We start from the raw sequence: 25,679 nt of genomic DNA, 5'->3' as shown, positions 1-25,679 counted from the left end.
ATTTAAAAAATGTTTGGCTTGATATTCTAGAAAGACAAGAAGCTATGCATAACATAGTTTTAAATATGGGGCAAAACATCGTATTGAATTATGGAGGAAAAATAAAGAAAGGCTTTATTCTTTATGCCAGAAGACTTGAGGGAGGGAATGTGCTGCGGTGTTCAGCACCTGAGCTCTGGACAGCGGCATTTGAAGGACCGAAGACTTGTACGTTCAAAACGTGGGATATGAAGCAAATTAAAAGTGTTACTGTTCTTCGTGTTATGGCATACTCCAGTGCCACAATCAGGATACAGCGTAGGCCAAACTTGAGATCCTAGTATTTTATGTAATATTGTATTTCATAGACTATTAGCAGGCGTGCTTTATAACAAAATAATTTGCTTATATGGCCAAAATAAGATCTAAGCTTGAATGAGGATACTGACCAAATGTGCTTTATGTTCTGAGGAATTATAAAAAATGTGAGATTCTGAGCAGGAAAATAATTTTAGCACTCCAAACTTAGAAATGAGTTTTGAGTGACTTAATGTCAAGAAATAGATGGAAAGAAACTATTTGTATATTTTTTTTTTCCTGTGGATGCATATGATAGTTTGCAATGTACAAATATAGTTTGTAGAATAGTGAACTACATGATTTTTAGTGAAATGAGTTGTGCTGAACTACATCATTGGAGTAAAGAGGGTATTACTGCATTTTAAAAACATTTTGTCCATGTACTTCTTAACAAGTGCCTTGAATCCACTGTGAAGACAAGAATTCACAGAAACAGGTTGAAATGTAGTTGTTGAAACATGTAGCTGAAATCTTGTGTTTTTATTTCAGTTGTGTGCGGTTTGTTTTTTTTCCTTCTGAGCTAAATGAAACTAATGACCATGATTATTTTTTTTCTTTTTGTTTCTAGGGGTTGATACAAAATTGAAGTTCACTCTTGAACCATCTTTAGGTCAAAATGGTTTTCAGCAGGTAATTGGATTCATTTTTCTCTTGAGTTTATGAAGGACGGGGTTCTCTTCAATCAAGGTACTTGCCCTAGTTCAAAAGTGCGTCTGTCATCATAATATCAGCATATTATTTGCAATTACATCAAGAGCTGTTCCATTAGTATTTCGAAAATGCAGTAGGCTTTCATTGTTTACTCAGATATCTCATAAGTCTTTGTGCCCTAGAATATTACATTCTTGTTATATCATTAGTCTATATTTTCCCTGTGAGTGGATTAAGCAGTTAAACTCTGAAATGTGTGCAGTAAAATGAAATTAATGTGCACGTCTGCAGTGTTGTAAATGTTGCATTAAACCAATGGTGGATTTTATACGTTTTTGGATGCTTTTGCTTTTAGTGGCATGATGCACTCAAAGCAGTGGCCAGATTGCCAACAGGCATACCGAAAGAATGGCGGAGAAAGGTAGGTAGACCTGTACACTTTGTGGGACATTTTGCCTGGGGGTTTGTCAGAAGAGGTGAATGCCATCAATATTATCAGTGTTTTTTAACAAATGCTTGGAAGTTTTAAGTTTAAGTTGTACCGGGGATTTTTCCTAGTTTACATTCTTCAGTGATAACCTCACAGGGCAGCTGGAGAGACTGAGGAGACAGGTAAAGATGGTGTTTTCGATAGCTGGGCTCTTTCTGCTTGAGAATTAGGTAACTTATTCTGGTGCACGTTATTGCTTCATTCTGTCAGTCTCAAGGAATTGCACTGGTGAAGCTGCCCCCGCAGCTGAAGATCAACTGAAAGGAGAGCAAATCTCCAGTGTAGGCTGTCATACTTACGAAGGTGGAGTTGATAGATGCTAGTGCTGACAAGAACGCTCATAGAAACGTTTGATGGGGGAAAGGCAGATTGCCTAAATTAGGGAAGTTCAGAGTCAGGAGTGATGTAGAATGGTGGAGTGCGCTATTAATGGGAAATTGCACTGAGTTAGTGTTGTAGGAAAGGGTCCAGTGGGATTTTGCTGAACTTACTTTATTGCTTTCTTCAACAACGTTTGAAGTTCCCTAGCCTAAGAAAAGGCATGTCTATTCATCTTTTCTATAAAACTGAGTCACACGATCTCAGCTTTAAAAAAAGAATATTTTCAAAGCTTTATAAAATATATGTAGTTCCATATATTTTTGATGCATCAGATGAATTTCCTTTTCCTGTTTTCTTTTTGCTATCTTTCCAAACCGAACTGTTCCTCTTTACAAATCAGAGGGGAAGGAAACGGAAGACTTGCAGTGGCATCGTTTTCCTCACACCACTATGATTTTATTCTTAATCTACAGCTCCAGTGAGTCGTCATATCCATCTGACAGCCTTTTTTCTTTCCTGAAATGTTCTTTTCCCACACTCCAGTAAGTCTCTCCAACACTTCTCTGTGGTACATAAGTGGCAGAGATCACAGAATCATAGAATGGTTGAGGTTGGAAGGGACCTCTGGAGGCCATCTGGTCCAAGCTCCCTGCCCAAGCAGGGCCACCTACAGCTGGTTGCCCAGGACTGTGTCCAGATGGCTTTTGAGTATCTCCAAGGAAAGAGACTCCACAACCTCTCTGGGCAATCTGTGTTAGTGCTCTGTCACCCTCACAGTAAAAAAGTGTTTCCTGATATTCAGATGGAACCTCCTGTGTTTCAGTTTGTGCCCATTGTCGCTGGTCCTGTCAGTGGGCACCACTGAAAAGAGCCTGGCTCCGTCCTCTTTGTACCCTCCCTTCAGGTATTTATATAAATTGATAAGATCCCCTATGAGCCTTCTCTTCTCCAGGCTGAACAGTCCCAGCTCTCTCAGCCTGTCCTCATAGGAGAGATGCTCCAGTCCCTTAATCCTCTTAGTGGCCCCTTGCTGGACTCTCTTTAGTAGCTCTGTATCTCTCTTGTACTGGGGAGCCTAGGACTGGACCCAGCACTCCAGGTGTGTCTCACCAGTGCTGAGCAGAGGGGATCACCTCCTTCAGCCTGCGGGCAGTGCTCTGCCTGATGCAGCCCAGGAGGCTGTTGGCCACCTTTGCCACAAGGGCACATTGCTGCCTCATGGTGAACTTGGTGTCCACCAGGACCTCCAGCTCCTTCTCTGCAAAGCTGTTTTCCAACTGGGTGGTCCCCAGCATATACTGGTGCCTGGGGTTGTTCCTCCCCAGGTGCAGGACTTTGCACTTCTCCTTGTTGAACTTCATGAGGTTCTTGTCAGCCCATTTCTCCAGCCTGTCAAGGTGCCCTTGGGCTTATCAGCCACTCCTCCCCGTTTTGTGTCATCAGCAGACTTGCTGGGGGTATGCTCTGCCACATCATCCAACTCAGATCTCTGTCTTTTCCTTCTCATTCTGCCCATTTCTGTGTTTGCTCACACTTGACCACGTGATGCTAACCAAAGAAGTAGTGTTTAGAAAAGGGATGTGGTCTTTTCCCTGCCATTCCCTGGTTTCCCAATGATTTTAAGATTGATAACAAAATAAAGGAAGCATTTTGTGTTGGCAGCATGCTGATTCCCTCCTTTGCTGGCAGCATAAGGAGCAGGGTGACATCTGCATTATTGCTGTGGCATGTGACATTTGTTTTCTGGGGCTGGCAGAGATAAAGAATCCAGTCAAACAACATCAGTAGGATGTCAGCAGTGCCAAAGGCGGCCAGGAGGCAGAACAGCGGTATTCCTCTGCATGGGTGGCTTTGCAAAAGTGTGGGAAGGGACATTTAAATGCAGAAAACATGAGATTCTGGGAGCTGTCTATAAATTCCTTCATCATGCAACTATCTAAGTGTTTAAATCTGTGGGAAGTGTCTGAATTGCTTTTCTCGCTTGAGTGAGTTAACGGCTGATATAAAACTCAACCAATTTGCTTTCATGATTTCTTTCAGTTTCCTGAAGAGAAAGATCCTTTATTGTTACTTGTTGTCATTGTATGATCTGTCACGTGTCTTTCATGGTTCAGGAACTTTTCAAATGTTTAGTAAAGGTCCAGCCTTTGTCATAGATACACATGCATAACTCTGCTCTGGTAATTATTAGGCTTTAAAAATAGTCAAAATGTTTGTTTTCAGAACTCCTGGTAGCACCAACAGTTTAGGAAGCTCTCTTGTAAGAGTAAGTTACTCTGATCCAAGTGATACTTTCAGATCAATCCCAAATGGTAAATACTAGATGTTATTTCTTCTGCAAAGTCGATCAGAAGAGACCTCTGGTAGAGAAGCACCACTAGATTTCTTTTGTTGGGTTTCCAGGATCCATGGTTGAGTTTGAGGAAAGCCTGCAGCAATGTTACCTTTTTATAAAACTCCTTGTTGGTTATGAGGTTAGAAGGGCTGAACTGACAAGGAGCGTCCTTGCAGGAGAGTGTGCTTCTGTCTTGGAGGGCCCCTGTGGATTCTGTTTCTGACAATGGACTTGAATCTTTGTAAGCAGTTCTGGACACTTAATGCTGTTTCCTTCCTTTCTGTTTTAGGGAGCAAAGTATTACTTTAATTGTGCAAAAATTGTTTTAGATATAGTCCTCTTCTGCATATTTCAAATCTGACAGCAGATCACGTATGGGTGAAGCTGATGAGGTTCATCTAACGGTATATATCAAAACTGTTCATATTTTATCTGAGAAATAATTCATTTTGTTGACTTGCTTTGTGTATTTCTAGGTTTGGCTGACCCTAGCTGATCAGTACTTACACAGTATAGCCATTGACTGGGATAAAACCATGCGTTTCACATTCAATGAAAGAAGTAATCCAGATGATGACTCTATGGGCATCCAGATAGTAAAGGTAGCCAGCTAATTTGTTATTTTATTTTAATTCTTTAATGAAAAGTTGAATTTTTTTTTTAATAGATGGAGTTTGGATTTATTGTTCTCTGCAACTGCTTTGGCAAAAATTACATCTTAATTCCCTTTGGCCCACCAAAATTATTTCTTTGGCTTCTTTGGTCCTCCTTCTGCACTGGTCTGGTTAGTGTTAGCTGGGAAAAAAATTGCTATTACTGATTTTTTTGCTCAATTTCTACTTTTTTATATTAAAAGAAATACTGGAGTTTACTGGAGAAAAAGGAACATAAGTGGGGTTGTTTTTTTTTTTGGTCTTCTCTATAAATAAACACAAATGTTTGCTGGGATTAAAAAGTATGTTTTATAATATAGCAACTGAGCATTTTTCAGTTATTTTACAGGAGTGAAACACCTTTGTCTATGTATATTTCTCAGCTAATTAACGTTTAATATTTAAAGCAGTGGGCAGTTTTAGGGAAGAGCTTAATAGATTTGTATTGCTGTGGTGACTTAAATATTAGTCTACCTATTTAGGAGGTATTAATCTATTTAGGAGAGATTGTGTTCTATAGTCACCTTAATTAGAGTATGCGGAGCAAAATACTTTGTGTTCCTGATTATTACAATTGTCATCTGTACCTGGTAATTTAAGCTTATAGATACTGCTTCTGAAATATTAAACATTGTCATACATGTTTTGCCTTTCACTTATAAATCGCGTGAATCTCAAGGACACTGTTTCTGGTTTTTTTTGTTTTGAAAACTTAGTTGCCTAGTAGTTCTTTTATACTTCGATAAAAACTGTTGCTCTTCTTTGTTCAATTAAGCAGCTGTCATGGCTTGCCTCTTTGAAACCTAGATATCTGTTAATATCTTCTGTGACAACTTCATATGAACATCTTTTTAGGTAACTTGTTTACTTAAAAGCTTACTGAACCTACTTCTCTTCAGTAAGCTAAAGGTTTACAGATTAAAAAAGAAACATTGTCATCAACTTTGGGAGTATGTATTGGGAGGGTGGAGGTGGAAGGAAAACTGGGACAGGCAGAAGAACTAAAGGGGGAAGGAAAATGCACATCTTTTCTGTCTGACCTTGTCTTTTTTTTTTTTTTTTTTTCCCTTCTTCAAAGGACCTTCATCGAACTGGTTGCAGTTCTTACTGTGGCCAGGAGGCAGAGCAAGATCGAGTGGTATTAAAACGTGTTTTGCTGGCTTATGCCAGGTGGAATAAATCTGTTGGCTATTGTCAAGGATTTAACATACTAGCTGCACTTATTCTGGAAGTAATGGAGGGCAATGAAGGGGATGCCCTGAAAGTGAGTAAAATATTTTTTTTTCCAAATGTTCAAGATTGCTTTTAGTTAGTGAACTTTAGAATAAACCAGTGTGTGAATTTTGTAGACAGCCTAAAAGAGCAGGACTCAAAGGAGTTAACCAATTTATATCTGCAGATTGTTTGTTATCCTGTCTGAGCTAAAATTAACAGTTTAAATGTTATCACTGTTAAATTTTTTTTCAAACAGAAACAAATGAGGGCTTGGCCGTAATAAAAATAAATGGGAACACTGCTACTGACTTTAGAATATCTTATCCCATAATTCCAAATCTGCTTTCAAACACCATAGGTAGCTGAAACCTTCAGATTCCATTATCAACCTCGTGTGGCAGTAGCATGCAAGGCAGTTAATAAATCTGCTGCACTTTAAAGCAAATTCTAGGAAAACACAGAATAAATATTTTAAATGAAAGTAAATTCCTTTGAAGCTACTTTCTGGGCTACATTAGTCATACAGTGTTTTATTTTTTTAGACCTTTTCTATTCTAATTAAAAGAAAGCTTCATGAAATGTATAATATGCCAGAAAATGGAAATACAGTTTACTACAGGAAGTGATTTAAGGTTTGCCAAGGTCATGTGCAAATTTCCTTAAGTGAACTTGCTCATATGTGTGAGTTGGGGTCAAATTAGTAAAAGGTGACCGTGACTCTTGAGATACTGAGCTGTTTGTTTTGCCTTAGACAATGATTTAAATATGGTAAATATTTAAATTCACTCATTGCTCCTAAAATATAAAGCTTGTGGTAGTAGAGTCCATCTAGCTGGTATTTAATACTTCATTCTAGAGAGCTGCCTGTAATAGGAAGAAAATATCATATTATACCTACTTTATATCAGAGTAAAATTTCCTTTCAATAATTCTTGCTAAAAATTTCCTCAGTATTTTTAACTGTAGTTTGTCATATTTTATTGTGATCTTATACTGTCCAGAAGCTCCTAAACACATTATGATAATATAGGAAATACAATTGCCCAAGGTTTATTAAGTCCAAATTGATTATAAGAACTGTGTGCATCCTTACATTATTGGATTGTCTTTTACTGTGAGCAGTGTCAGGCACCTTGTGCTAAGGATACAATGGAATGGCACCAGACTGCCCTGGGGAGGTAAAGCACTTAAGGCTGTTAGCACCAAAATGGGTCTTACCTGGCAAAAATAAGAATGGAAAATAAAGTAATTTCTTTTCCAAGCTTAGTGCATGGGCTTTGCAGGGTTGGAATTTCCCCAGAAGAGAGAGGGAAAAGGGAAGGGGGGGGGGGGGGGGACACCAAAACAAAACAGGGAAAAAACCAAAAAGAATTGGGGGTTAGGATGTGGCTGTTTCATTGTTGTAGTCATTGTGCTGTCTAAAGCAAGTGATGAGTAACTTTGGAACAGCTGCAGAGGCTGTTGCCTGTAAAGTTGCCCTCAGGATTGGAGCTATGGGGAACCTATGTTTGGATTATTGCAGAGTCTAGGAGTTAAGAGAGCAAGGGCATTCTCAGGGCTCACCAGTCAGGTGCCCTTTCTGGGAAGGATGTTCTAAACAAAAGCTCTGTGTCTGGGAAGTGTCTCCCAGAGGCTGGGAAACAGCTGGTACTACTGATACCATGGGGCTTTAACAGCACAGGACCCAACATGGTAGCGTCAGTGAATGCCCAGCCAGGGATGCTTGAGTCCCTTCACTAGTTAAGGTAAGCATGTTTAAGTTAAATCCCTGAAGACACCTCAAAGTTAGCCGACTGAAGTTATGGTAAGCAAGAAAATCACAGCTTGCATGTGTAGAAGCTATCAAAGTACGCATAAAAGTCTCATAGGTACTGAAACGTAAACAATTTTTCCTGCATATTATTGTGGGGAAATATTACAAAATCAAATAATAAACGTAAATATGTAGAGACGTGTCATGAAGAAAGTATCTACTGCAAACTGGTAAATATGTGAAGCTGCTTTTTTAAAAAAGCATTCTCAAAACAATTCACGTCAGTGAAACAGAATGGACTTCAGTGTTGCAAAAAGATTTCTGTTCTTTCCTATGCTCTCACATATCTGAGATTTCTGAAGTAATACCACTCAGTGGGAAGGGAGCAAAAGCCTTTATGAAATGGTTTCTTTAAGGTAGAGATTTATGGCTTATGTCATAAGAAATTAATGAAATAGCATGGTTGTAAGTTAATGTTGCTATATTAAGTTATTCTTCCTTTGGTTGAAATATATCTGAACAAAAGAAAGCATATTTTTATAAGACAATGAAGTGTCCCAGTATTCAGCAAAGGACAGGGAATGCATCTGACAAAATATGAGACTCCAACTTACTTGAGTGCCATGTTTTGATCACCTATTTCCTTTCAATCCTTAAAACTTAACAAAAACAAACAACAAAAAAAAATCGAAAATGTATAAAAGCTATTGATTTGCCTGTATTGACTACTGATCTACATGCTCTAAAACATGGAACAGAAGACTGTTATTACCCGAAAAAACCTTGCAAGGACAAGTGGTAGTATGCGGTCACAAGCAGCTGGGAGAGAAAAGGAAGCAGTAAGACTATGTAAGGTGGTGCTCTTGGAAGTCCAGTGTCTGCCAAGCTATTTTTGTGGGCATCTTATGAAAAGAGAGGGATTGGAAGGAGGATTGTCTCCTGTGTATGAAGGTGCCATGCTCCTCTCAAGCATTAGAGGCTGTATGAAAGAGATGATAAGGGTGCTTGTTTGAAGTTTTAACAAAGGAGTAATGGAGAGTTGAAACAGACGGGATGACTGCGTGCAGGCTCTCTGGATATGGTTTGTAGAGTGGCCGTAGAGATTGTAAAAGATCCTGAAGTGAAGGTCAGCATCTTCTGTTGGGCTGATGATATACATCAACTTCTGCCTATTTCTTTGTTGCATTTGTTCATTCTCAAAAGTTTGACAGTATCCAGTTAATACATTACCACCCATGTCGTTGAGCTATCTCACTTGAAACAGATGTCTATTTAAAATGTCTCATGCTGCTTAATTTAGCACCTTTTAAAGTGACAAGATGAAGTGCAGCACACGGTAACACATCACAGTAAAACGTGTGGAGAATGTTTTTTAAAGAACGGTATCTTGCATCTTGGAGAGGGGAAAAAAGATGATTTGGAAGATCAGTCTTCTAGTTGTGGCAGTTAACAACCAGAGAAGGGACAGTGGAACTTTCCAACAGTGTGGAGAATCTCATAAACACGTACAGCATCAGAAGTGCCAAAAGTTGCCTTTTGAGTAATGCTTCCAATTTGGGCATAGCTTACTGTGACATTGATTTCGGTCATTAATGGTTCATAAATTCTGGACAGCTTCAAGAGGCCTTTGCACCTTGATTGCTTGTGGATACCTAGAGTACCTGTGGATGCTTAAAATGATAATGTTTTCTCCCCATATAAATGGAGATACCAGAGGCATGTGTTGCCACTGGCTCCAAGCCATTCTTTAGTGAACAGGGAACTTTAAAAATCCTATATTTTTTTTCTGTTATTCCTAGAAAATAACTGGCTCTGTAAGTCCTACATGATTATATTTTGTTTTCCCCACAGATCATGATTTACCTAATTGATAAGGTGCTTCCTGATAGCTATTTTGTCAATAATCTCCGCGCTCTCTCTGTGGATATGGCTGTTTTCCGAGATCTTTTACGAATGAAGCTTCCTGAACTGTCCCAGCACTTAGACACCTTACAAAGAGCTGCTAACAGAGAAACTGGAGGTAGATTCAACAGAAAATGCTATTAAATTCCTTTTTGCTATTGTTTCATCTGAGCACTGGTCTAAAAATACAGTCTTTTAAGTGTTTACATGAGTTTATTGCTTAGAATATGTATTTTAAATTGTTAAGGTGAAAGATGACAGTTTCCATTATTGATAACCTTAAACATAAATAGGTGGCGCTTTGCGGAAAATAAGGGGAAATAATTTGGTCCCACCACTAACTGCAGCAGAATCGTGTTGACAAGGATATCAAATGTATGGAGTGACAACGCTGTAACACACAGCTTAGTACAAAGGCTACCTTGAAAAGGTTGTTTCTTGCCTGAGCTCAAGATACCTGTCCTACTGTTGCTTCTTGTAGTTGCTAGCTTACATAGCTGTTCTGGGCAGTTACAATGTGAGAGCCAATGGTGGCTGGTTAGTATTGCTTCACCTGGATCCTTAGCAATACACCCGTGCAAAACTCAGAAGAACTTCTTGGGTTGCTACCTGAAAACTGGCTTTGCAGTGTGATTTCCGCCCCCCCCCCCCTTTTCCCCCTGGTATAGCATTCCCTCCAGACTTTTCCTTTTTTTTTAAACAAGATACAGCTCTTCTGTTTGGGAGTGTTTTGAGGAGGGTGGGTTTTTTGTTGTTGGTTGGTTGAGGTTTTGTTCAGTCTGGAAGCTAAGTGCACCCTGAGTTCCATCTTAGAAAAGATCTGCTACCATGTTCCATGTAAATAGACTGTGACTGTACCCAAACTGTATGAAAACAAAGAAAGGGTAGCAAGGAAGTATTTGCTGTTTGAAAGTGTTTTCTCAGGCAGCAGCCTCTTTGGTCATGGCCTTCAGTGCATCAGTTGATACTAGGATGCACAAAGTCTTCTCTGAGCATAACAAGAAAGCTAAACTTCAGTGTTTCAGGCTGAAATACTAAATCTTGTTTGAAACTTAACAAGCCAAAAGGAAAACTGAATGTGTCACAGTCACTTTGCTAAGCTGGCAGTGCATCAGGATATTAAAACAATAGATAAGACTTTACAGAGACAGTCATCTTCACCTTCATGTAGGTAAAGACTTCTTATGCTATTAGTTTCTGAAGAAATGAAGTTTTTGGGGGTTTTTTAGTTTGTGGTTTGGTTTTTTGGTTTTTTTTTTTAATAAAAGTTTTTAGCTCATATGGCTTTGGGGAAGGAAAAGCAATCTTTCTGATACAAGGGAAAAAAAAAAGTGTGGTGGTGTTTTCCAAGGTTTATACAGTCCAAAACCAATGCTGCTGCTTAGAGCTTTTTGCAGTGCAGCAGAATGAAGGGTGACTAAGTATGTCATTTTTTCCATCGGTCTTTTTCTCAGCTTATCTTTGGACAGCTGCAGGCTAAGTAAGTTTTGAGCAATAACAAAGGTACTAGAATGTCTGGTGGATTTCAGTATGCAGTTTATACTCCTTGTAAAATAACAGTAAATTACAATTACTTTAAGCTTTTTTTTTTTTTTTTTTTTTTTTAATTCCAGGAGGCTACGAACCCCCACTTACAAATGTCTTCACAATGCAGTGGTTTCTGACCCTCTTTGCCACTTGCCTGCCTAATCATACAGTTCTGAAGATCTGGGATTCAGTATTCTTTGAAGGCTCTGAAATTATACTGAGAGTAGCTTTGGCTATCTGGGCAAAGTTGGGAGAGTAAGTGGTCATTTTTGTCTGATTTTTCTTTTCAGTATGAGCAATGTGTGTAACTTACGTTGTTCTGAAGAGCGTGTTCTCAATTCTAAACAAGATGCGATCTTTCAGGAGAATGATTCTGCTTTGAAAAAGCTACACAAAGTGTCTCTGTGGCTTCCCCAAAAACATGTGCTTCTGACATGGTGTCAGAATGGGTGTGATAATTAATGGACCCTTGCTGCAGGAAATGTCTCAACTTGTTTGTGTTGTCTGTGTATTATGTCTTCATGCTATGCTAAAAGGTTGGTTGGACTTTCCAGAACATAGACCTCTGAGGGAGCTGGTAAATACTCTGTGGAAAGACAAACAGAGAGGCTTGAGGGTGACTAGCTAATTTAATTTGATAGCTGAAGCTGGGGATGTTAATTCCCTTATTTTCACTTAAGGAGACTTAAGGATTTGAGCCCATTGGCTATACCTAAGAAAAGATTTCAGTATTACTAAGAGAATGATTTAGTGTTACATGGTTCTTTTCTGTTAAGGCCTGCAAACAAATTTTCCTGAAATTCTCTGCTTCTAGCCAAGTTTCTATTATAGTCCTTTATGGCCTTGGAAACTCACCACATAGGACAAACCACAAGAGATGATTAGTTCTTCTGAACTCCTCTGTTGTCATAGCAAATATTTGCATTCCAAAGAGTGTATAGTGCTCCTGGAGAAACGAGTTTTGTCACTGACTTCAGTGGGAGGTGTGAGCTCTGACAGGTCGAGCAGATGTTAGTTCAGCTGGCATCAGCAGCTGCATCAAACTTTTCTTGTGATGCCTATCAACACTCACCTTCCTTTTTTCCCTGAGACTGAACCACTGGGATTTATGTTCAGCTCTGTCCTTGGAGGTTTCACTTCTTTTTTCTTTCTGAATAAATTAGCACTGCAGGCCAGTAGCATTGTAAGAGATTTTGTTTAGTATATTTAATTTTTAATCTGAAGAATAATAATTAGAATAATAATTTCCTAAGAGCTTTTTTTGTTCAGTTCATGAATGAAACTTGCATGAATCATTTGCATTAGGATTAAGCTATGTGTAGTCCCATTGTGCTTTGTTATTTTGTACCATACCTTTAGATAAAAGGTCCTATTGCAGTGGGTCTCTGTGCACTTAAAAGCTGTAATTACAAATGTTCCAACTCATAACATGATAAAAAAGAAAGTCACTGCTTTGAAGATGTCCTGGTTTCTGACCGAAAACCCGAAACCAGGACAGAAGATTTTACTATAAAACTTAAAGAAAAAATGAAATGTGTTTTATAAAAACTGGAAGGAACAGAATGAAGAAATCTATAAGAATATGTCCAAAAGAATAATCTGATCACACTGTACACCTGTAACTGTTGTTTGTGGGGAATGGGAGAAGATCTGGCAGATTTGGGGGCAATTAACAGAAAGGGACACTGGTGGGATAACCAGACATCCAGAAGACAATGAGTCACTAAAACTGAACAAGAATTGAAATACAGTAAGTTTGTGATTAATGATATCAAATGAGATGAGGAAGTAAAAGATCGGGCACTATGTTTTTGCTGGGAGAAGACTGTGATCTTTGTTCCTCTTCCTTCTCCACTAGAAATAGAACAGGAGGGATTTAAAGAAGTGGGGCCTGAAACACGGTGATCATAGTCTCATGATCTTCATACTTCTCGAGACTATCTTTCTAGACATGAAAATGGGGTGAGAAGTGCTTTTCCTAAAATGTGGGTGGTTCAATCACACTTCTGTTTTGCGGGAGACTGAAGAAATAGGGAGGTTAAAAATAGGTGCAGTAGAGAAAGCAGTATGTGGAGGTCATGAGAGACTGAAGGTATCAGGGAAGGTAAGCAGTAAGTTTGTGATAATTGGCTACATACCCATTGTTTCTACTTTTTTTTTTTTTTTTTTTTTTAAACTACTTAATCATTCTTTTAGGTAACCTGTGTTAAGATTTCAGTAGGAGTTTCATAGTTCAATGGTTGTTCCCTATAGACACTGAAGATTAAGGGAAGCTTCCTCTTCTAATCCTTAAGAAAAAAGGCAGTGTACTTTTTTGATCATTCCAGCAGCTGTATTTTACAGGGGAGGCTACAACATGTAGCCAGCAGTGCACTTGTTTGGGATAGAAGTAAAACACATTTTTCACTTGACGGGAGAGGATGTTTAGCGGCTGACCCTGATGTATGTAGAACAGTAACTCACAAAAGCATATTACTCATATTTCTCTTCCTCTAGCTCACACTCTGTGGGTGATTCTGTGTTTTTAGAAATTTAAAGAAAAGTGGGGAAAAAAAACCAAGTGACCCCCCCAACCCAAAACAAAACAAAAAACCCCACACCACCAAAACAAAAAACCCCAAAACAAACAAAAAAGTCTGCATCTCTGATTTAGAAGTAGCATTCGCAAATATGCAGGATATGAGTGAATTTGCCTTCATTCTGTATTATGTGAGCTCAGCTTTTTTGAATACAATGACATATATAAATACACCTATACTTAGTTTACTCTACCAGAATGTTTTCTGGCCAGCGAATATGTTCCCGTCTGACAAAAAGACAGTTCAACCAGTGAATTCAGCTGTTCGGTGCATAGTGAAGAATGGGTGATGAGGCAGTCAAGAAATCTTTATGCTCCCTTTTTGAGCTGATGGGAGATGTCCCTTATGCTAGTAGGAGGCAGGATTTATTGATTGTCATGTTGTAGAAGTGAAAGGGGCAGAGGGAATAACCTGTCTGGACATGCATGAATCCTTTATTGTGAGCAGCCAGGACAGTAAGCTGTGCTCAGTACATCCTTTTACTGCACCAGAATTTCCAATGTGATGTGCACAGTTTTATTATTCGGAAGTGTAAGGAGGATTGCAATAAACTTAAGATTAAGGTGACTAATGGAAGCACATACTTTATGATGACGGAAAGTTCAGTTTTGGTTTGGAGGTGTATAATCATATGTAAAATAAAAAAAATAACATGTATTTTGATGTAGGCAAATAGAATGTTGTGAAACTGCAGATGAGTTTTACAGTACCATGGGCAAGCTGACCCAGGAGATGCTGGAAGACAGTCTGATTGACAGCAATGAACTCATGCAGGTGAGTAATTGTGATATAGTTATTGTTTGTGTTTTCTGTGCATCCTTCAGGTGCTGATTTCTAACAAATTACATTTTTGTTCAGATACTGCAGAAACCTGAACTCTCCCAAGAATAAAAGTTTAAGATAACTGAGTTGAGCTAGCATGTCAATGAAACAAATAGATGACCTGCAGTTAAAGCTAAGATCTTATCTTATATGTTAAGTATAGAGAACCACTAGGCTCCATTTGATAAAAATTGGTTGTATGTTGACAGCTGCAAGTTTGTTGTGATATAATGCCGAATTGGATTTATGCAAGTAAGACGTAGAATCTTTTAGTAGTCATAATTTTTAGGGTGTTCTTTTGTTTTATTTTTATGTTTTGGTCAGTTATTTATTACACTGTGTCCTTTTCATTCTGCAGACACTGTGGGAGACGAGTTTATCAAGTGAGAAGGGAAAAAAAATATCCTTCATAATTTAAAAAAAAGCCATGAACAGTCATCAGTAAACTATAAACAAAGACATTTGTAGATAACTGCAGTCCCTGAATTCTTAAAGCATACGTCATTGTATGAGAACAAAGGTCCACATTGTTCTGGAAAAGGAAAGGGCCTTTAGTATTGCAGATACAATTTTATTGATTTGCACTTCCACTTCTTTTTGTGATATCCTTGAGGTGTTGTCTACTTAGATGTTTTACAAAGACTTCATGCTACAGTTCTGCAACTTTGCTTCTGATGAGTTAGAGCATGGTGATTAAATGGGTGCAAATACAGAGCACGTAATTCACCTGAAATTTTTTACCTGTGTTAGGGGAAGGAAAAAAGTCAGTCTCAGTCTATGAAGTTGCATGAGTTTATTAACAGTAGTTAGCAGGTGACTTCTGTTACCCATTATTGGAAGCAAAACTTACTGACTGTCTGGGATAATACACTTCCCTAGTCTGGTAAAATACTGCCCTGAAGTAAAGGATTAATTTCAGATTTTTTATTTTTGTTATTGTTGTTGTTTGATCTGATGAGGGAGCTCTAGGAATGGGAGAAGTGAGCACTGTGGCTTTGTTTTGCTTCAAAAATGGAAATGCAGCTGGTCAGAGGTACTCGCACGCTTTTTGAATAAGTGTTACGGTTTCTCACAAGACAGTTCAAATATTGAGGATTCGTGAGGAGGGTGGCACAAGCTGACGCCTTCTCATATTCATTGTGTTTCAGTTCCTGGTCTCAAGTGTAGTACAAAATCAAGATGTGGCATTTGTGACAAAGAATAATGTTGGGAAGGCTGAAGTGGGCTTTAGTGACTGTGGATTTCTTTCTTCACCGTTGTGTGTAATAGAAAATAAAGTATAGGTAACTTACTGGTTGGAGGGATGGAAAAATCTGCTTGGTTTTTTAACTGTTGGAATTACAAGTATACTAAATTAGCAGTCTTTTAGAGCTTCAGCAAAAAATAAGCACTTGGTGCAAAGTATACGTGTATTCATAGTGTACACGTGTATTTTGTGACACTGACAGGAGCATTCAGGTAGGATAGCATTGCTATTGATATGGAGAATGGGACAGGTTTAAGTTTTCTGCATAGAGAAGCAGTGTGTTTGGTTTATGTGTGTCCTCTCAGTTGAAGAAACCGCGCTATAGTTTAGATAGCATTCTTCAAGTCAAAGGCAGGCACTGGCAGTGTAGCTGTCTCCATCTAAGGTGTTCGCTCTAGGCTCTCTTTACCATAAGTGGACAGAATTAGGCACCACAAAAGTTTACCGTTGGGGTATATGAATGCCACCATGTTTCTGGCTGCTACATTTGAACAATTTTCTCTGTGTTGGAGAAAAAACTAAAGAAATATGAACCATTGCATTAATAAAAGGTTCCAGGCTGCTTGAAGACACTTTTTAAAATTGCTTTAGGCTTTTTCAGAGGAGTCGGCCAGAGATGAATGTTTAGACTGCTTTGTTTTCAAAATGTTCTTTTTTTTTTCTTTTCTCTTTTTTTCCCCTAATCAAAATCGGAACGGTGAATTTACATCTAATACTTTTTACAAGGTGCCTCAAGGACTAGTATCATACTGCAGGAAAGGATTAATATCCTACTCTGCCTTCCCTACACATTTCAGTAAAGGTTGCTGGTGGCAATCATCTCACTTTTCTTTAGACTTGCACGACACTTACATTTACATCTGTACTACCTGTCTAGGCTCACTTAAGCCAGTGAAGAGTAACAGGCACTTCTCCGCCCCTAGAAAACAAATTGTGCTCTAAAAGGCCTGCATCCTTTGGGAATTCGAGGAGGGAGGTGCTGCTGATCCTTCAGGGGCAGGTGTTGACAGAGCAGATGTCTAAAGTAGATCAGAGGACTCTTGTCCTCATTCTCTCCACCAGCATGTATAGTTGGTGCAAGTTTATAATTAAAAATGCCTCCCTCCCTCCCATGTAGACAGTACATATACCTAGGATTGAGGGCTTAAAGCTTTTGCAGATTTAGCCCTTGCATGGCAAGAGTTCTTAAAATGTTGTGCTGAGGAGAGCATGGAGGGATTGGAGGAGCAAGCAAGCCTACAGCTTCCTCCTTTTTCAGATTGAACAGTTTAGGTAGATAAAGGGTGAGTGCTGTACACATCAGATGCTAGACTGGGTATGTATTCAGGACTAGAAGTTAAACAAGTATGTTATTCAGTAATGTCATTTTATTGGCCTATTAATAAACTTTGGTTCTAACACAGAGACAGAAGGCTGTACGCCAGGTATCTGCAGATGTTCTAAACAGCATGTGCTAGATTGAGTACATGCTTTCATGCCTTCTCAGAAAGCGAGCATTTTTATAAGCAGCTAAACTAATTCTGTTTGTATTGCAGCGTAGGGGAGATGAGAAGCAAACAGGAAAAGGAGGGGCATCCCTGTGTGTTTACTGTAGTGGAGGGGAACAGGGATTAATCCCTCTGTAGTACCCTGGCATTTTAGACTATCTTCCATAGACAGTTACCCTGATTTGATGGTATTCACTGTTAACTTTCTACTTGAGTAGCACTTTGTCTGTTTTCTTTTGGGTTTGTTTTTGCTTTTGCTTTTTGTTTGTTTTTTTTCTTAGTGAAAGTAAAAAGAGAAAAGAGCCTCAAACCAGTGTGGGGCGGCTCTTGAGATAAGTGTGTTTGAGCTGTCTGCAAAACTGCTTACACTCTTTTGGAAGCCACAGCCCATCACCTTCTGTATGGTGTTCTGCTGAGGGTGTAGATGGCTTTGCATTTTTAGGGTAAGGCAAAGGATTGACAAATGCTACTGATTTAAGGTGAGAAGAGAGGGGGTTTTTTTCTTATCTCTTTTCTTGATCCCAGAATCTGTCCCTTATGGCCATAAATAAGAAGTGTGGCTGCATCATGCTTTGTATGTGTAGGCTGTTTCCCTTTGGCACAGTTTCACCAGAATTAACCAAATGGCATGCAAGGCTGTGTACAAACTAGGAACAGGATGCTTTGACTCTGAAGCATTGCTGTGAGAAGATCACAGGTGTTGATTGACAATATTTTTTTAATTTCCAGTGGAACTTGCATCAGTATAAAATTTGTTTGTGGATCTCTTAGCAAGGTGGCAAGCGAGGCCTCCAGTTATAATCTGATAACGAGTAATTAAGCTAAAAATGTGTATGCTAAATGAAAGAAATTGCACAGGATCTGGAAGAGACACAGATTGGAGACAGGCGAAAGCTAAAAGCATAATCTAAAACAGTAGGTGCAAGGAGTAAATGGAGGACTCTGAGTCGACTGCTTCACTTAAAGGGTAACTAGCATATGGAACAAGTTACCTGAAAAGGCTGTTGACATAAAGAGTAGAAATAAATTCCAGACACACCTCCTTCTCTGTGAAGGGAGAGAGTTGAGACATATGGGGAAAAAAAACCCAGGAAAGTGTGGTGGAGATCAAACAAACAGGCAGACACGTTGGGCCGGAGGTAGGTCTTTCTCCAGATCATAAAATTCCTTCGTCTGGTAGACTGCCGGGATATCGCTGTTCAGGCCCTAGAGAATACTTGTCTTCCACAGTAGCATTGTAGTTTCATGGAGTGGCAAAGCTTCAGTTCATGCTCTGGGTTTTTGTGGGCATCCTTCTTGCCTTAGAGTCTGTGCATGGCTCGAACTGTAAAAGCATTTTCACGCAGAAGCCTGCTGAGCTGCGCTATTACCCTGTGCCTGATCCAGCCGGGAGTCTCCTTCCTGCTCCTCATTGCTTGCATCATTGCCGTTAGTGAAAGATTTTTTTTTTCCTTCTTCTTCTGTCAGGAAAGGTTTAGTACTGAATTCACGTTTGCAGTTTTCCTTAGTGTATTTAGCACAGACAAGGCATGGTTCAAGAATGGATTATGTAGAAATTGTTCAAAATTTCCTTTTATCTTAATTGAGGCCGTTGGCCTTCAGATGAAAATGTCACTTACTTAATAGCACAGGAAAAAAAATATATAAGTGAAGATTTCCTGTCATAGCTAATGAGAAATTTTTATGTTGCTGTCTTTCAGAAGGCATTTAATTTTCAAGATGGGGAAAAGCTATAATATTTCAGAGAAACTATGAGAAATGATATTTTGCCTATTTTTTCTTTTTACTTCTGACATTGAGACTCCCAATGAATTGTATGTCAGTTATTTGAAAGTCCTGATCAGTTGTAAGTGTACAAAACCAGGGGAAAAAAAGGCAACTAAAATAGATAGGAACAAATCAGCAGTGATACTGCAATGAATATGATGTGTCTTTATGCCAGATTGGCTGGTGACACACATTCTGTTATTACAAAATGACTTAAAGCAAAAATAATGCTGAAAGCAAATGCATTTGCAACTATTTATCTTTGAGTATTGAAGTAAATAAAATGTATTAGAGTTTTTTTTATGGCCTTGTTTTAAGTTCTAGGGACTACATCTTGAGTTCAGAGAGTTGCAGAGAGGTTTCTTTGTTTGCCATAGAACAAATTTCTTCAAAAAAACCACCCCCACCCCCCAGAAAAAACCCACAAAAAACCAATCAAAACCAGAAACTGAGAGGAGAAAAGTTAGCTGGGTAATGTTGGCTCCTTCCTCTTTGGCTGTAACTTTTGTGTTGAAGTAATTTCCTTCACACAAGCTCTTGGGGCTGCTCAGGTGAAGTAACAGATCTGTTAACAGTCCACATCAAGTGAGGATCTGCTCCTTCCTATCTATGCTAGTGTCAATACCTTGTTGGATACTTGAGCAGAAATGTAGGTCTTCTGGAAGATCCCCAAAACCTCAATGATGCATTCATCTAAGTGAAATCATAATTGGAGGAGGAGGATTTCCGGTGTGCAAGGAGAGGATTGACAATGATTATTAAATAGGTATAGGAGTGGAAAAGGACCCTGCATCTCATGTTATCAGTTCAATTTTTTTTTTTTTTTTTCTCTGAACCATGTATTTTTCTAGTGAGTCAGTCTTTATTTTTCTTACAGGAAATACTGACTGAATCATAAAACTAGACCATTTCCATTTTCTTACAGCGCATGAGAATGTGCAGCCTTTAATCCTTCAAGACTGTGAAAGTCTGTTCATGGAGAAATCTTTTGTGGGACTGTTAGTTAAAGCGAAAAATTTAAAAGCTGCTTTTTTCCCCCCCCAGACTGTTTATACCATGGCTCAGTTTCCCTTCCCGCAACTGGCAGAATTAAGGGAGAAATACACGTACAACATTACTCCTTTCCCTGCAGCAGTAAAATCAACTTCACTTTCAGGGTAAGTTTGAAATGCACTGCTTATGGCATATAGGGTTATTTTTTACCCTACACAGATAGTGAAAAGGCAGGTGGCATCCTTCCTTGTATGCTCTTAAAGATGATGAAGATGTTTGGTAATGATCATATTTAAGAATGTCTCTTTCTTATTTCTCTTATGTTCTCATTTGACAGAAGGCTAGGCAGAACCAGAGACAGTGATGAGGAGAATGACCTAGATGATGAAGACTCAATTGCCAATGCAATTGGCTGTCTTGGACCATTAAGTGGGTTTTTGGCACCAGAGCTCCAAAAATACCAAAAACAGATGAAAGGTAAAAGTGCTTTTGTTCATTTTGGAAAATGTAGTTAAATCTGCATGACCTTGCAGAAATAGTCTGTAGCTTCCTCTGTGAAAGCTGCTATGAAAATTGTATTTTATATTCACGTAGAGATTACAGCAGGTACCACGTGACTTGCTCTGTGGTCCATGAAGATATCTTCAAAGTGAAGTTTGAAGGCTGTATGTATACAATAAATGACAGTGTGAGTTACGGATTTGGCTACAGTAATGGTTAAAAAACCAACCCCATAGTGTTGCCCACCCACAAAAAAAAAAGCACATGTGTGGAAAAAAGTCCACCCTAAATCCGTGCTTATTTCCAAGAAAGCTGTTAGGTAGGCAGCATTTTCTGAAGAGTGTACCTGTAATAAATAATCTTGACCTTCATTAGCATATGCATGGTTCTAATATTGGAACCTATCAGCAGTGAGTGAATTCTGCAGGTCATTTCACCGCCCTTTTGGCCAAACCTTCAGACTGTTGTATGTTTTTGAGTATATTCACATTCTTTAAAAAATTCGGTATGGTTTAGGGTGTTCTGACAAAATGTCTCTGTTTTTCAAATCCCTCCACATTGAAATAAACTTTCTGACAGAATTGTATGTTCACCTGTACAAGCTCTACAAGCAGAACAAAATTCTGATCCATACAGGAAAAGCAGATCATTTGTTAACTTGCAGCAGCCTTTACAAAATGGTACTGGATCAACAGTGATTTTATGATATTCTGGGAGAGGCTATAGTTATTTGTCCCCAAACCACCCCTACCTTCCCCCCAAAAAAACCCAGACTGATGTAGCAGTCACTGTTATCTGATTACACATCATCATTCCTGTGGCTTGGTTTTGCTGAGACCTATAAGCTGCAATTTTCCTCCTGATTGCTGTGGTGTTTTGTTTTTTCCTTTCCTGAGGGACTGTAAGTCTCTACCTGCTGCTTCAAGCTAGCACTTAGTCGGAACATCAAACTGCTGTTGCAAACTAAGCCAAAGACAAACAAACATCCCTTGAAAAAGAATTATCCCCTTGACCCTGGAGTGCCAGTTTGGTGGTGCATCAGAAACAGCTGTGAAAATAAATGGCACTGCTGCTGTTGCTCTGCAGCTGTTGATCAGAGACGCTCTCAAGTTGCCTGATCCTCAGCTGCTCTGCGCCTATCCCTTTTGTTGCTACTAGCAGCTTTCTCCCTGTGGTGCTATAACTGTTTCTTGATGCTTCTTGCGGGTATCACTTGGTCGGTTGTTTAATTTCATGACTGCTCGACTGTAATGTATTTTGTAACTTGCATTGTTAGCCTCCTCTTTGACCAACTGGGTGTCTTTAATAGTCAGTTTCTGAATTACTTTAGTGATGGCTTCATGTACTTTTAGGTAATTGAAGAACTGTGCTTGTAACTTTGCGTTGTTATGTTAATTCACTTTTGTACTCTTTAAACTCCCCTCAAACTCTTGCTGCTTTTAAGCAGTAGTTCTAGAAATGTAATACTACTTCTTATAAGTAGTGCAGCTTTGTTAAATATGCATATTATAATAAATTTTTAATTGAAGACTACAACTAAATAAGATGATAGGAATCAGACATAGACTTCCCTTGTAGATTATCTGCGGAACTCTTGAGTATGCCAATTTACTCCTCATCTCCACTTTATTCCCGCTCTGTGCAGATCAGAATGAAGAACAAAGTCTGGGTTCCAGTAACATTGCAGAATTAAGTCCAGGAGCAATAGACTCTTGCCGAAGCGAGTATCATGCTGCTTTTAACAGCATGATGATGGAGCGTATGACCACTGATATTAATGCACTGAAAAAGCAATATTCCAGAATAAAGAAGAAGCAGCAACAGCAGGTTCACCATGTGTATATCAGAGCAGGTAACATATCAAAACATGCTTCATTTACTGATTTATTACAAGCTAACTTCATCATAGGAGACAAGGCAAATAACATTCTTTTACATTTAACCAAATAGACAAAACAAGAGAGACTGATGGAATATAAAACACGTTAGTAGTAAAGTGGGTACCACTTCGTACAGACAGATTGTAAATGAGAAGGTGATGTTTTTTCTTCTTTTGTCAGGATCTGAAGATGACGACCCTGGGATTTTTTTAGGTCCCAGGGACCAGCTGAACAATGGTATTTAAAAGTGTCTTTGCTATCTGGGTGCATTGTGTTGATATCTCTGATTAAAAACTTTAAATCTTTGGCACTCTTGGAGTTGACATACTGATGCACTGGAAAAAGTGAGATGAGGAGATGAGTACACTTCAGACCAAGTGGCAGGTAGATTCCTAGCTGGTCCATATTATCCTAACTCCTCTGAGTTCATCTGGGCATGGCAAATTACGCAGCTGAAGAGCTAGCTTAGGTGTTCCATTGTGGCTGACAGTTTACCTAGCCATAATGATACTGCTGTGAGGATTGAGCTGGACATCAGTCCGTTATTTAGCAATCCGTGTCACGGAGTGTATTTCCCCAATTGGCAAACTCGACAACGTGGGGGTTAGCGTGAACAGCGCAGCTGAAGGTTTTAGTGGGTGTGCAAGCTGAACACAGCCCACCCCACTCATTCCTCCCCACTTAAGTGTCATCTTTCTAAGTCAGCATTGAACCATGCAGATGGGTCACTGTGGAGAATTTTTATTCCTCTTCTAGATTGTCTGAACTTGTCCTAGCAGGAGCATTTGAATACATAGAGCTGCAATTTTGCATTAACATTAACATCATTTGTAAGGAAATTTTTTTTTTCTAAAATATTGCCAAAGTATGTGCTTTGAACAAAGGCTGTAGCCAGCAGAAACAGTGCAAACAGTAAAATGTTGACTCCCAAGGATTGCCAACCCCCACCCCTCAAACACAAACCTTTCTAATCTTACTAATCATGATGCGGGGCTGGGTTTGTGGTTTAATCAAACTGTCATCTAATTACCTAATTCTGAGTCTACTGCTCTGGTTTAATAAGAGGACCTAATAGAAAAGAGTTGGTGTGGTGTGTCCATTAAAAATACATTGGTTCATTTTCCAGTCACATGAGCATCATAGAGAGGCTTGGCTGACCTCGTATAGGGACTGAATTGCCTCTCATGGTTGGAAGAGAAGTGAAGGAGAGGGGAAAGATCAGAAACCAATATTAATGTTAAACTATCAGTTACAGTGCAGTTCCAAAAATCGAGAAGCTATTTTTGTTATGACTTATTTTCATGGTATTCCTGGCTCAGGACTTACCCATAGGTAAGGAGGCAGGGAGGGAGGACAGGAAATCTTTATTATAGAAGTTACAGCTCTGTGTTCGACTCCAAGATGTAACAGAAATTCAGTGATTTTTTTTTTTTTTTTTTTTTTTTTTTTTTTTAAATAGCAGTCCTACAAACCTTTGCTATACCTCAAGAAAGGCATCAAATTTCATGGTGGATCCTTAGAACATTAATTTGTTTTGTTCTTTAACAATACTGTATTTCTTTTAAACTTTTTCAGACAAAGGGCCAGTTACCAGCCTCCTCCCTTCTCAGGTAAACCATTCCCCAGTGATAAACCACCTCCTTTTAGGAAAGAAGATGAAATTGAATAACAGGTCTCTCAAAAATGCTGTTATTCACATCCCAAGTCATGCTACAGGGAAGATGTCTCCCATTCCCCAAGAAGATCTTAAAACAAAACTGAACTCTCCGTGGCGCACTCACATACGAGTTCATCGAAAGAATATTGCTAGGGCCAAAGGCCAGCTGGGCTACGGGGATACCATAGGACTAATAGATGAGCAGAGCGAGAGCTGTAAAACAAATAGTCCTGCTGCAAAGGAGGAGACTTCCAAACATTCTGACTTTGGAGAAGGAGAAGGGGGTGGTTTGGATGACAGGACTACTCGAAAAGCTGACCGGCAGTCATCTGAGCCAGTCTCTACAGACAGCAGTACAAACATGTCAGTGGTTCAGCTAAAACTGGAAGCACTGGAACTCACCTCAGATAACAAAACCGATGCTGAGTCAACAACCCATCAGTCTGGCCAGCCACGTTTATCAGAGTCCTCCAGTTCATCCAGTGACAGCGGAAACCTGGCTAAATCTCCCCAGCCTGGGAACCCGAAGCCGCAGGTCTTCAATCCTTTTCCCAGCGTCAAGCCTCTTCGAAAGTCAGCTACAGCCAGGAATTTAGGGCTGTATGGCCCCACTGAAAGAACGCCAACTGTACACTTCCCACAAATGAGCAGAAGTTTCAGTAAGTCTGCCAGTGGCAACAGTGGGACCAGGAAACGATGATGTACTACCTGGCACTTTCTATTTCTGATAGCAACAAAAAATTTGTATTGCTCTTTTTTTTTTTTTTTATTGTGTGCATGTGTATGTGTGTCCCAAAGTGTTTCTAATCTTTAAAGTGATGGGGACAAAAGTGGTTACCAGATATATAAATATGTGTCTTTGAAAATTGTGCTCCCATGTTGTTATGGGATAGATTAGTGAAGATGCACTCTGGCACCCTATTGTCGATTCTGATGGTTCTGTGGTAAAATAAACATTGATTTGCAGTGTGAAGCATACTGTTTCTTTTAAATCTAACTCAGACGTAAAATCACCAGCTGCCTTTAACCCCTCAGCCCCCCATGGCTGCCTCCTGTCTCTTTCAAAGCTCGAAGGACAAATTGTCTGGTGCAGCAGACAGGTATAACAGTTTTTATGACTGTTACACAGCTTCCCCGTTAGACCTCATCATCATGCTCTGTGCGTAGCTGGAGGAGCCATGACTAACAGAAGCACAAGCAGCTCTAGCAATCAAAAATATCACTTTGGGTCCGACATTACCACTTACCTACCAGCCATCTGGCTTCAGACATTCTTGAGCAGCATTTTGTGCTTCTCTTCCCACAGCAGTCCTCTGCTGATACTGTTTTTAATATAAATGTAATCAGTGAGCATGAGAATAGCAGACATCAGTCTGTCCACAACACTGCTTTGCTCCTTTTCTGTTACATATGTACATACATACGTTTCTGTTACTTACTGCTGGAGAGTTGCAGCACTGCAAAATTAGGAATTAGGTACAACTATATGTGTAGTTGTATGAATATTATGGCACATCTTGGCTTCAGTGGATTTAAAAGCTATTACCTAGATTACAGACTT

The 25,679-nt window shown here is 39.2% G+C and overlaps 1 protein-coding gene across 4 annotated transcripts in view; it reads left to right on the top strand.

The window, feature by feature from the left end:
* TBC1D30 (TBC1 domain family member 30) overlaps positions 1-25,183 on the top strand; it is a 57,979-nt gene extending 32,796 nt beyond the window's left edge. For 2 of the 4 annotated variants that reach the window (XM_050902760.1, XM_050902747.1), the window contains 11 exons: positions 908-969; positions 1,346-1,411; positions 4,613-4,738; positions 5,868-6,053; positions 9,609-9,777; positions 11,273-11,441; positions 14,434-14,539; positions 20,132-20,244; positions 20,418-20,557; positions 22,227-22,433; positions 24,037-25,183. In XM_050902760.1, coding sequence (XP_050758717.1) covers positions 4,673-4,738; positions 5,868-6,053; positions 9,609-9,777; positions 11,273-11,441; positions 14,434-14,539; positions 20,132-20,244; positions 20,418-20,557; positions 22,227-22,433; positions 24,037-24,818 — 1,938 coding nt within the window. In that variant the 5' untranslated portion in view covers positions 908-969; positions 1,346-1,411; positions 4,613-4,672 and the 3' untranslated portion in view covers positions 24,819-25,183. Of the gene's footprint in view, positions 1-907; positions 970-1,345; positions 1,412-4,612; positions 4,739-5,867; positions 6,054-9,608; positions 9,778-11,272; positions 11,442-14,433; positions 14,540-20,131; positions 20,245-20,417; positions 20,558-22,226; positions 22,434-22,641; positions 22,699-24,036 lie in introns of all 4 variants that reach the window. The other 2 variants (XM_050902737.1, XM_050902755.1) reach the window with 2 other exon arrangements.
* Positions 25,184-25,679: the final 496 nt, after the last annotated feature.

Source organism: Gymnogyps californianus, chromosome 1, assembly GCF_018139145.2.
Source record: "Gymnogyps californianus isolate 813 chromosome 1, ASM1813914v2, whole genome shotgun sequence".
NCBI lineage: Eukaryota > Metazoa > Chordata > Aves > Accipitriformes > Cathartidae > Gymnogyps > Gymnogyps californianus.
Note: the sequence above shows the minus strand (reverse complement) of the source record. Positions and strands in the feature narration are given on the sequence as shown.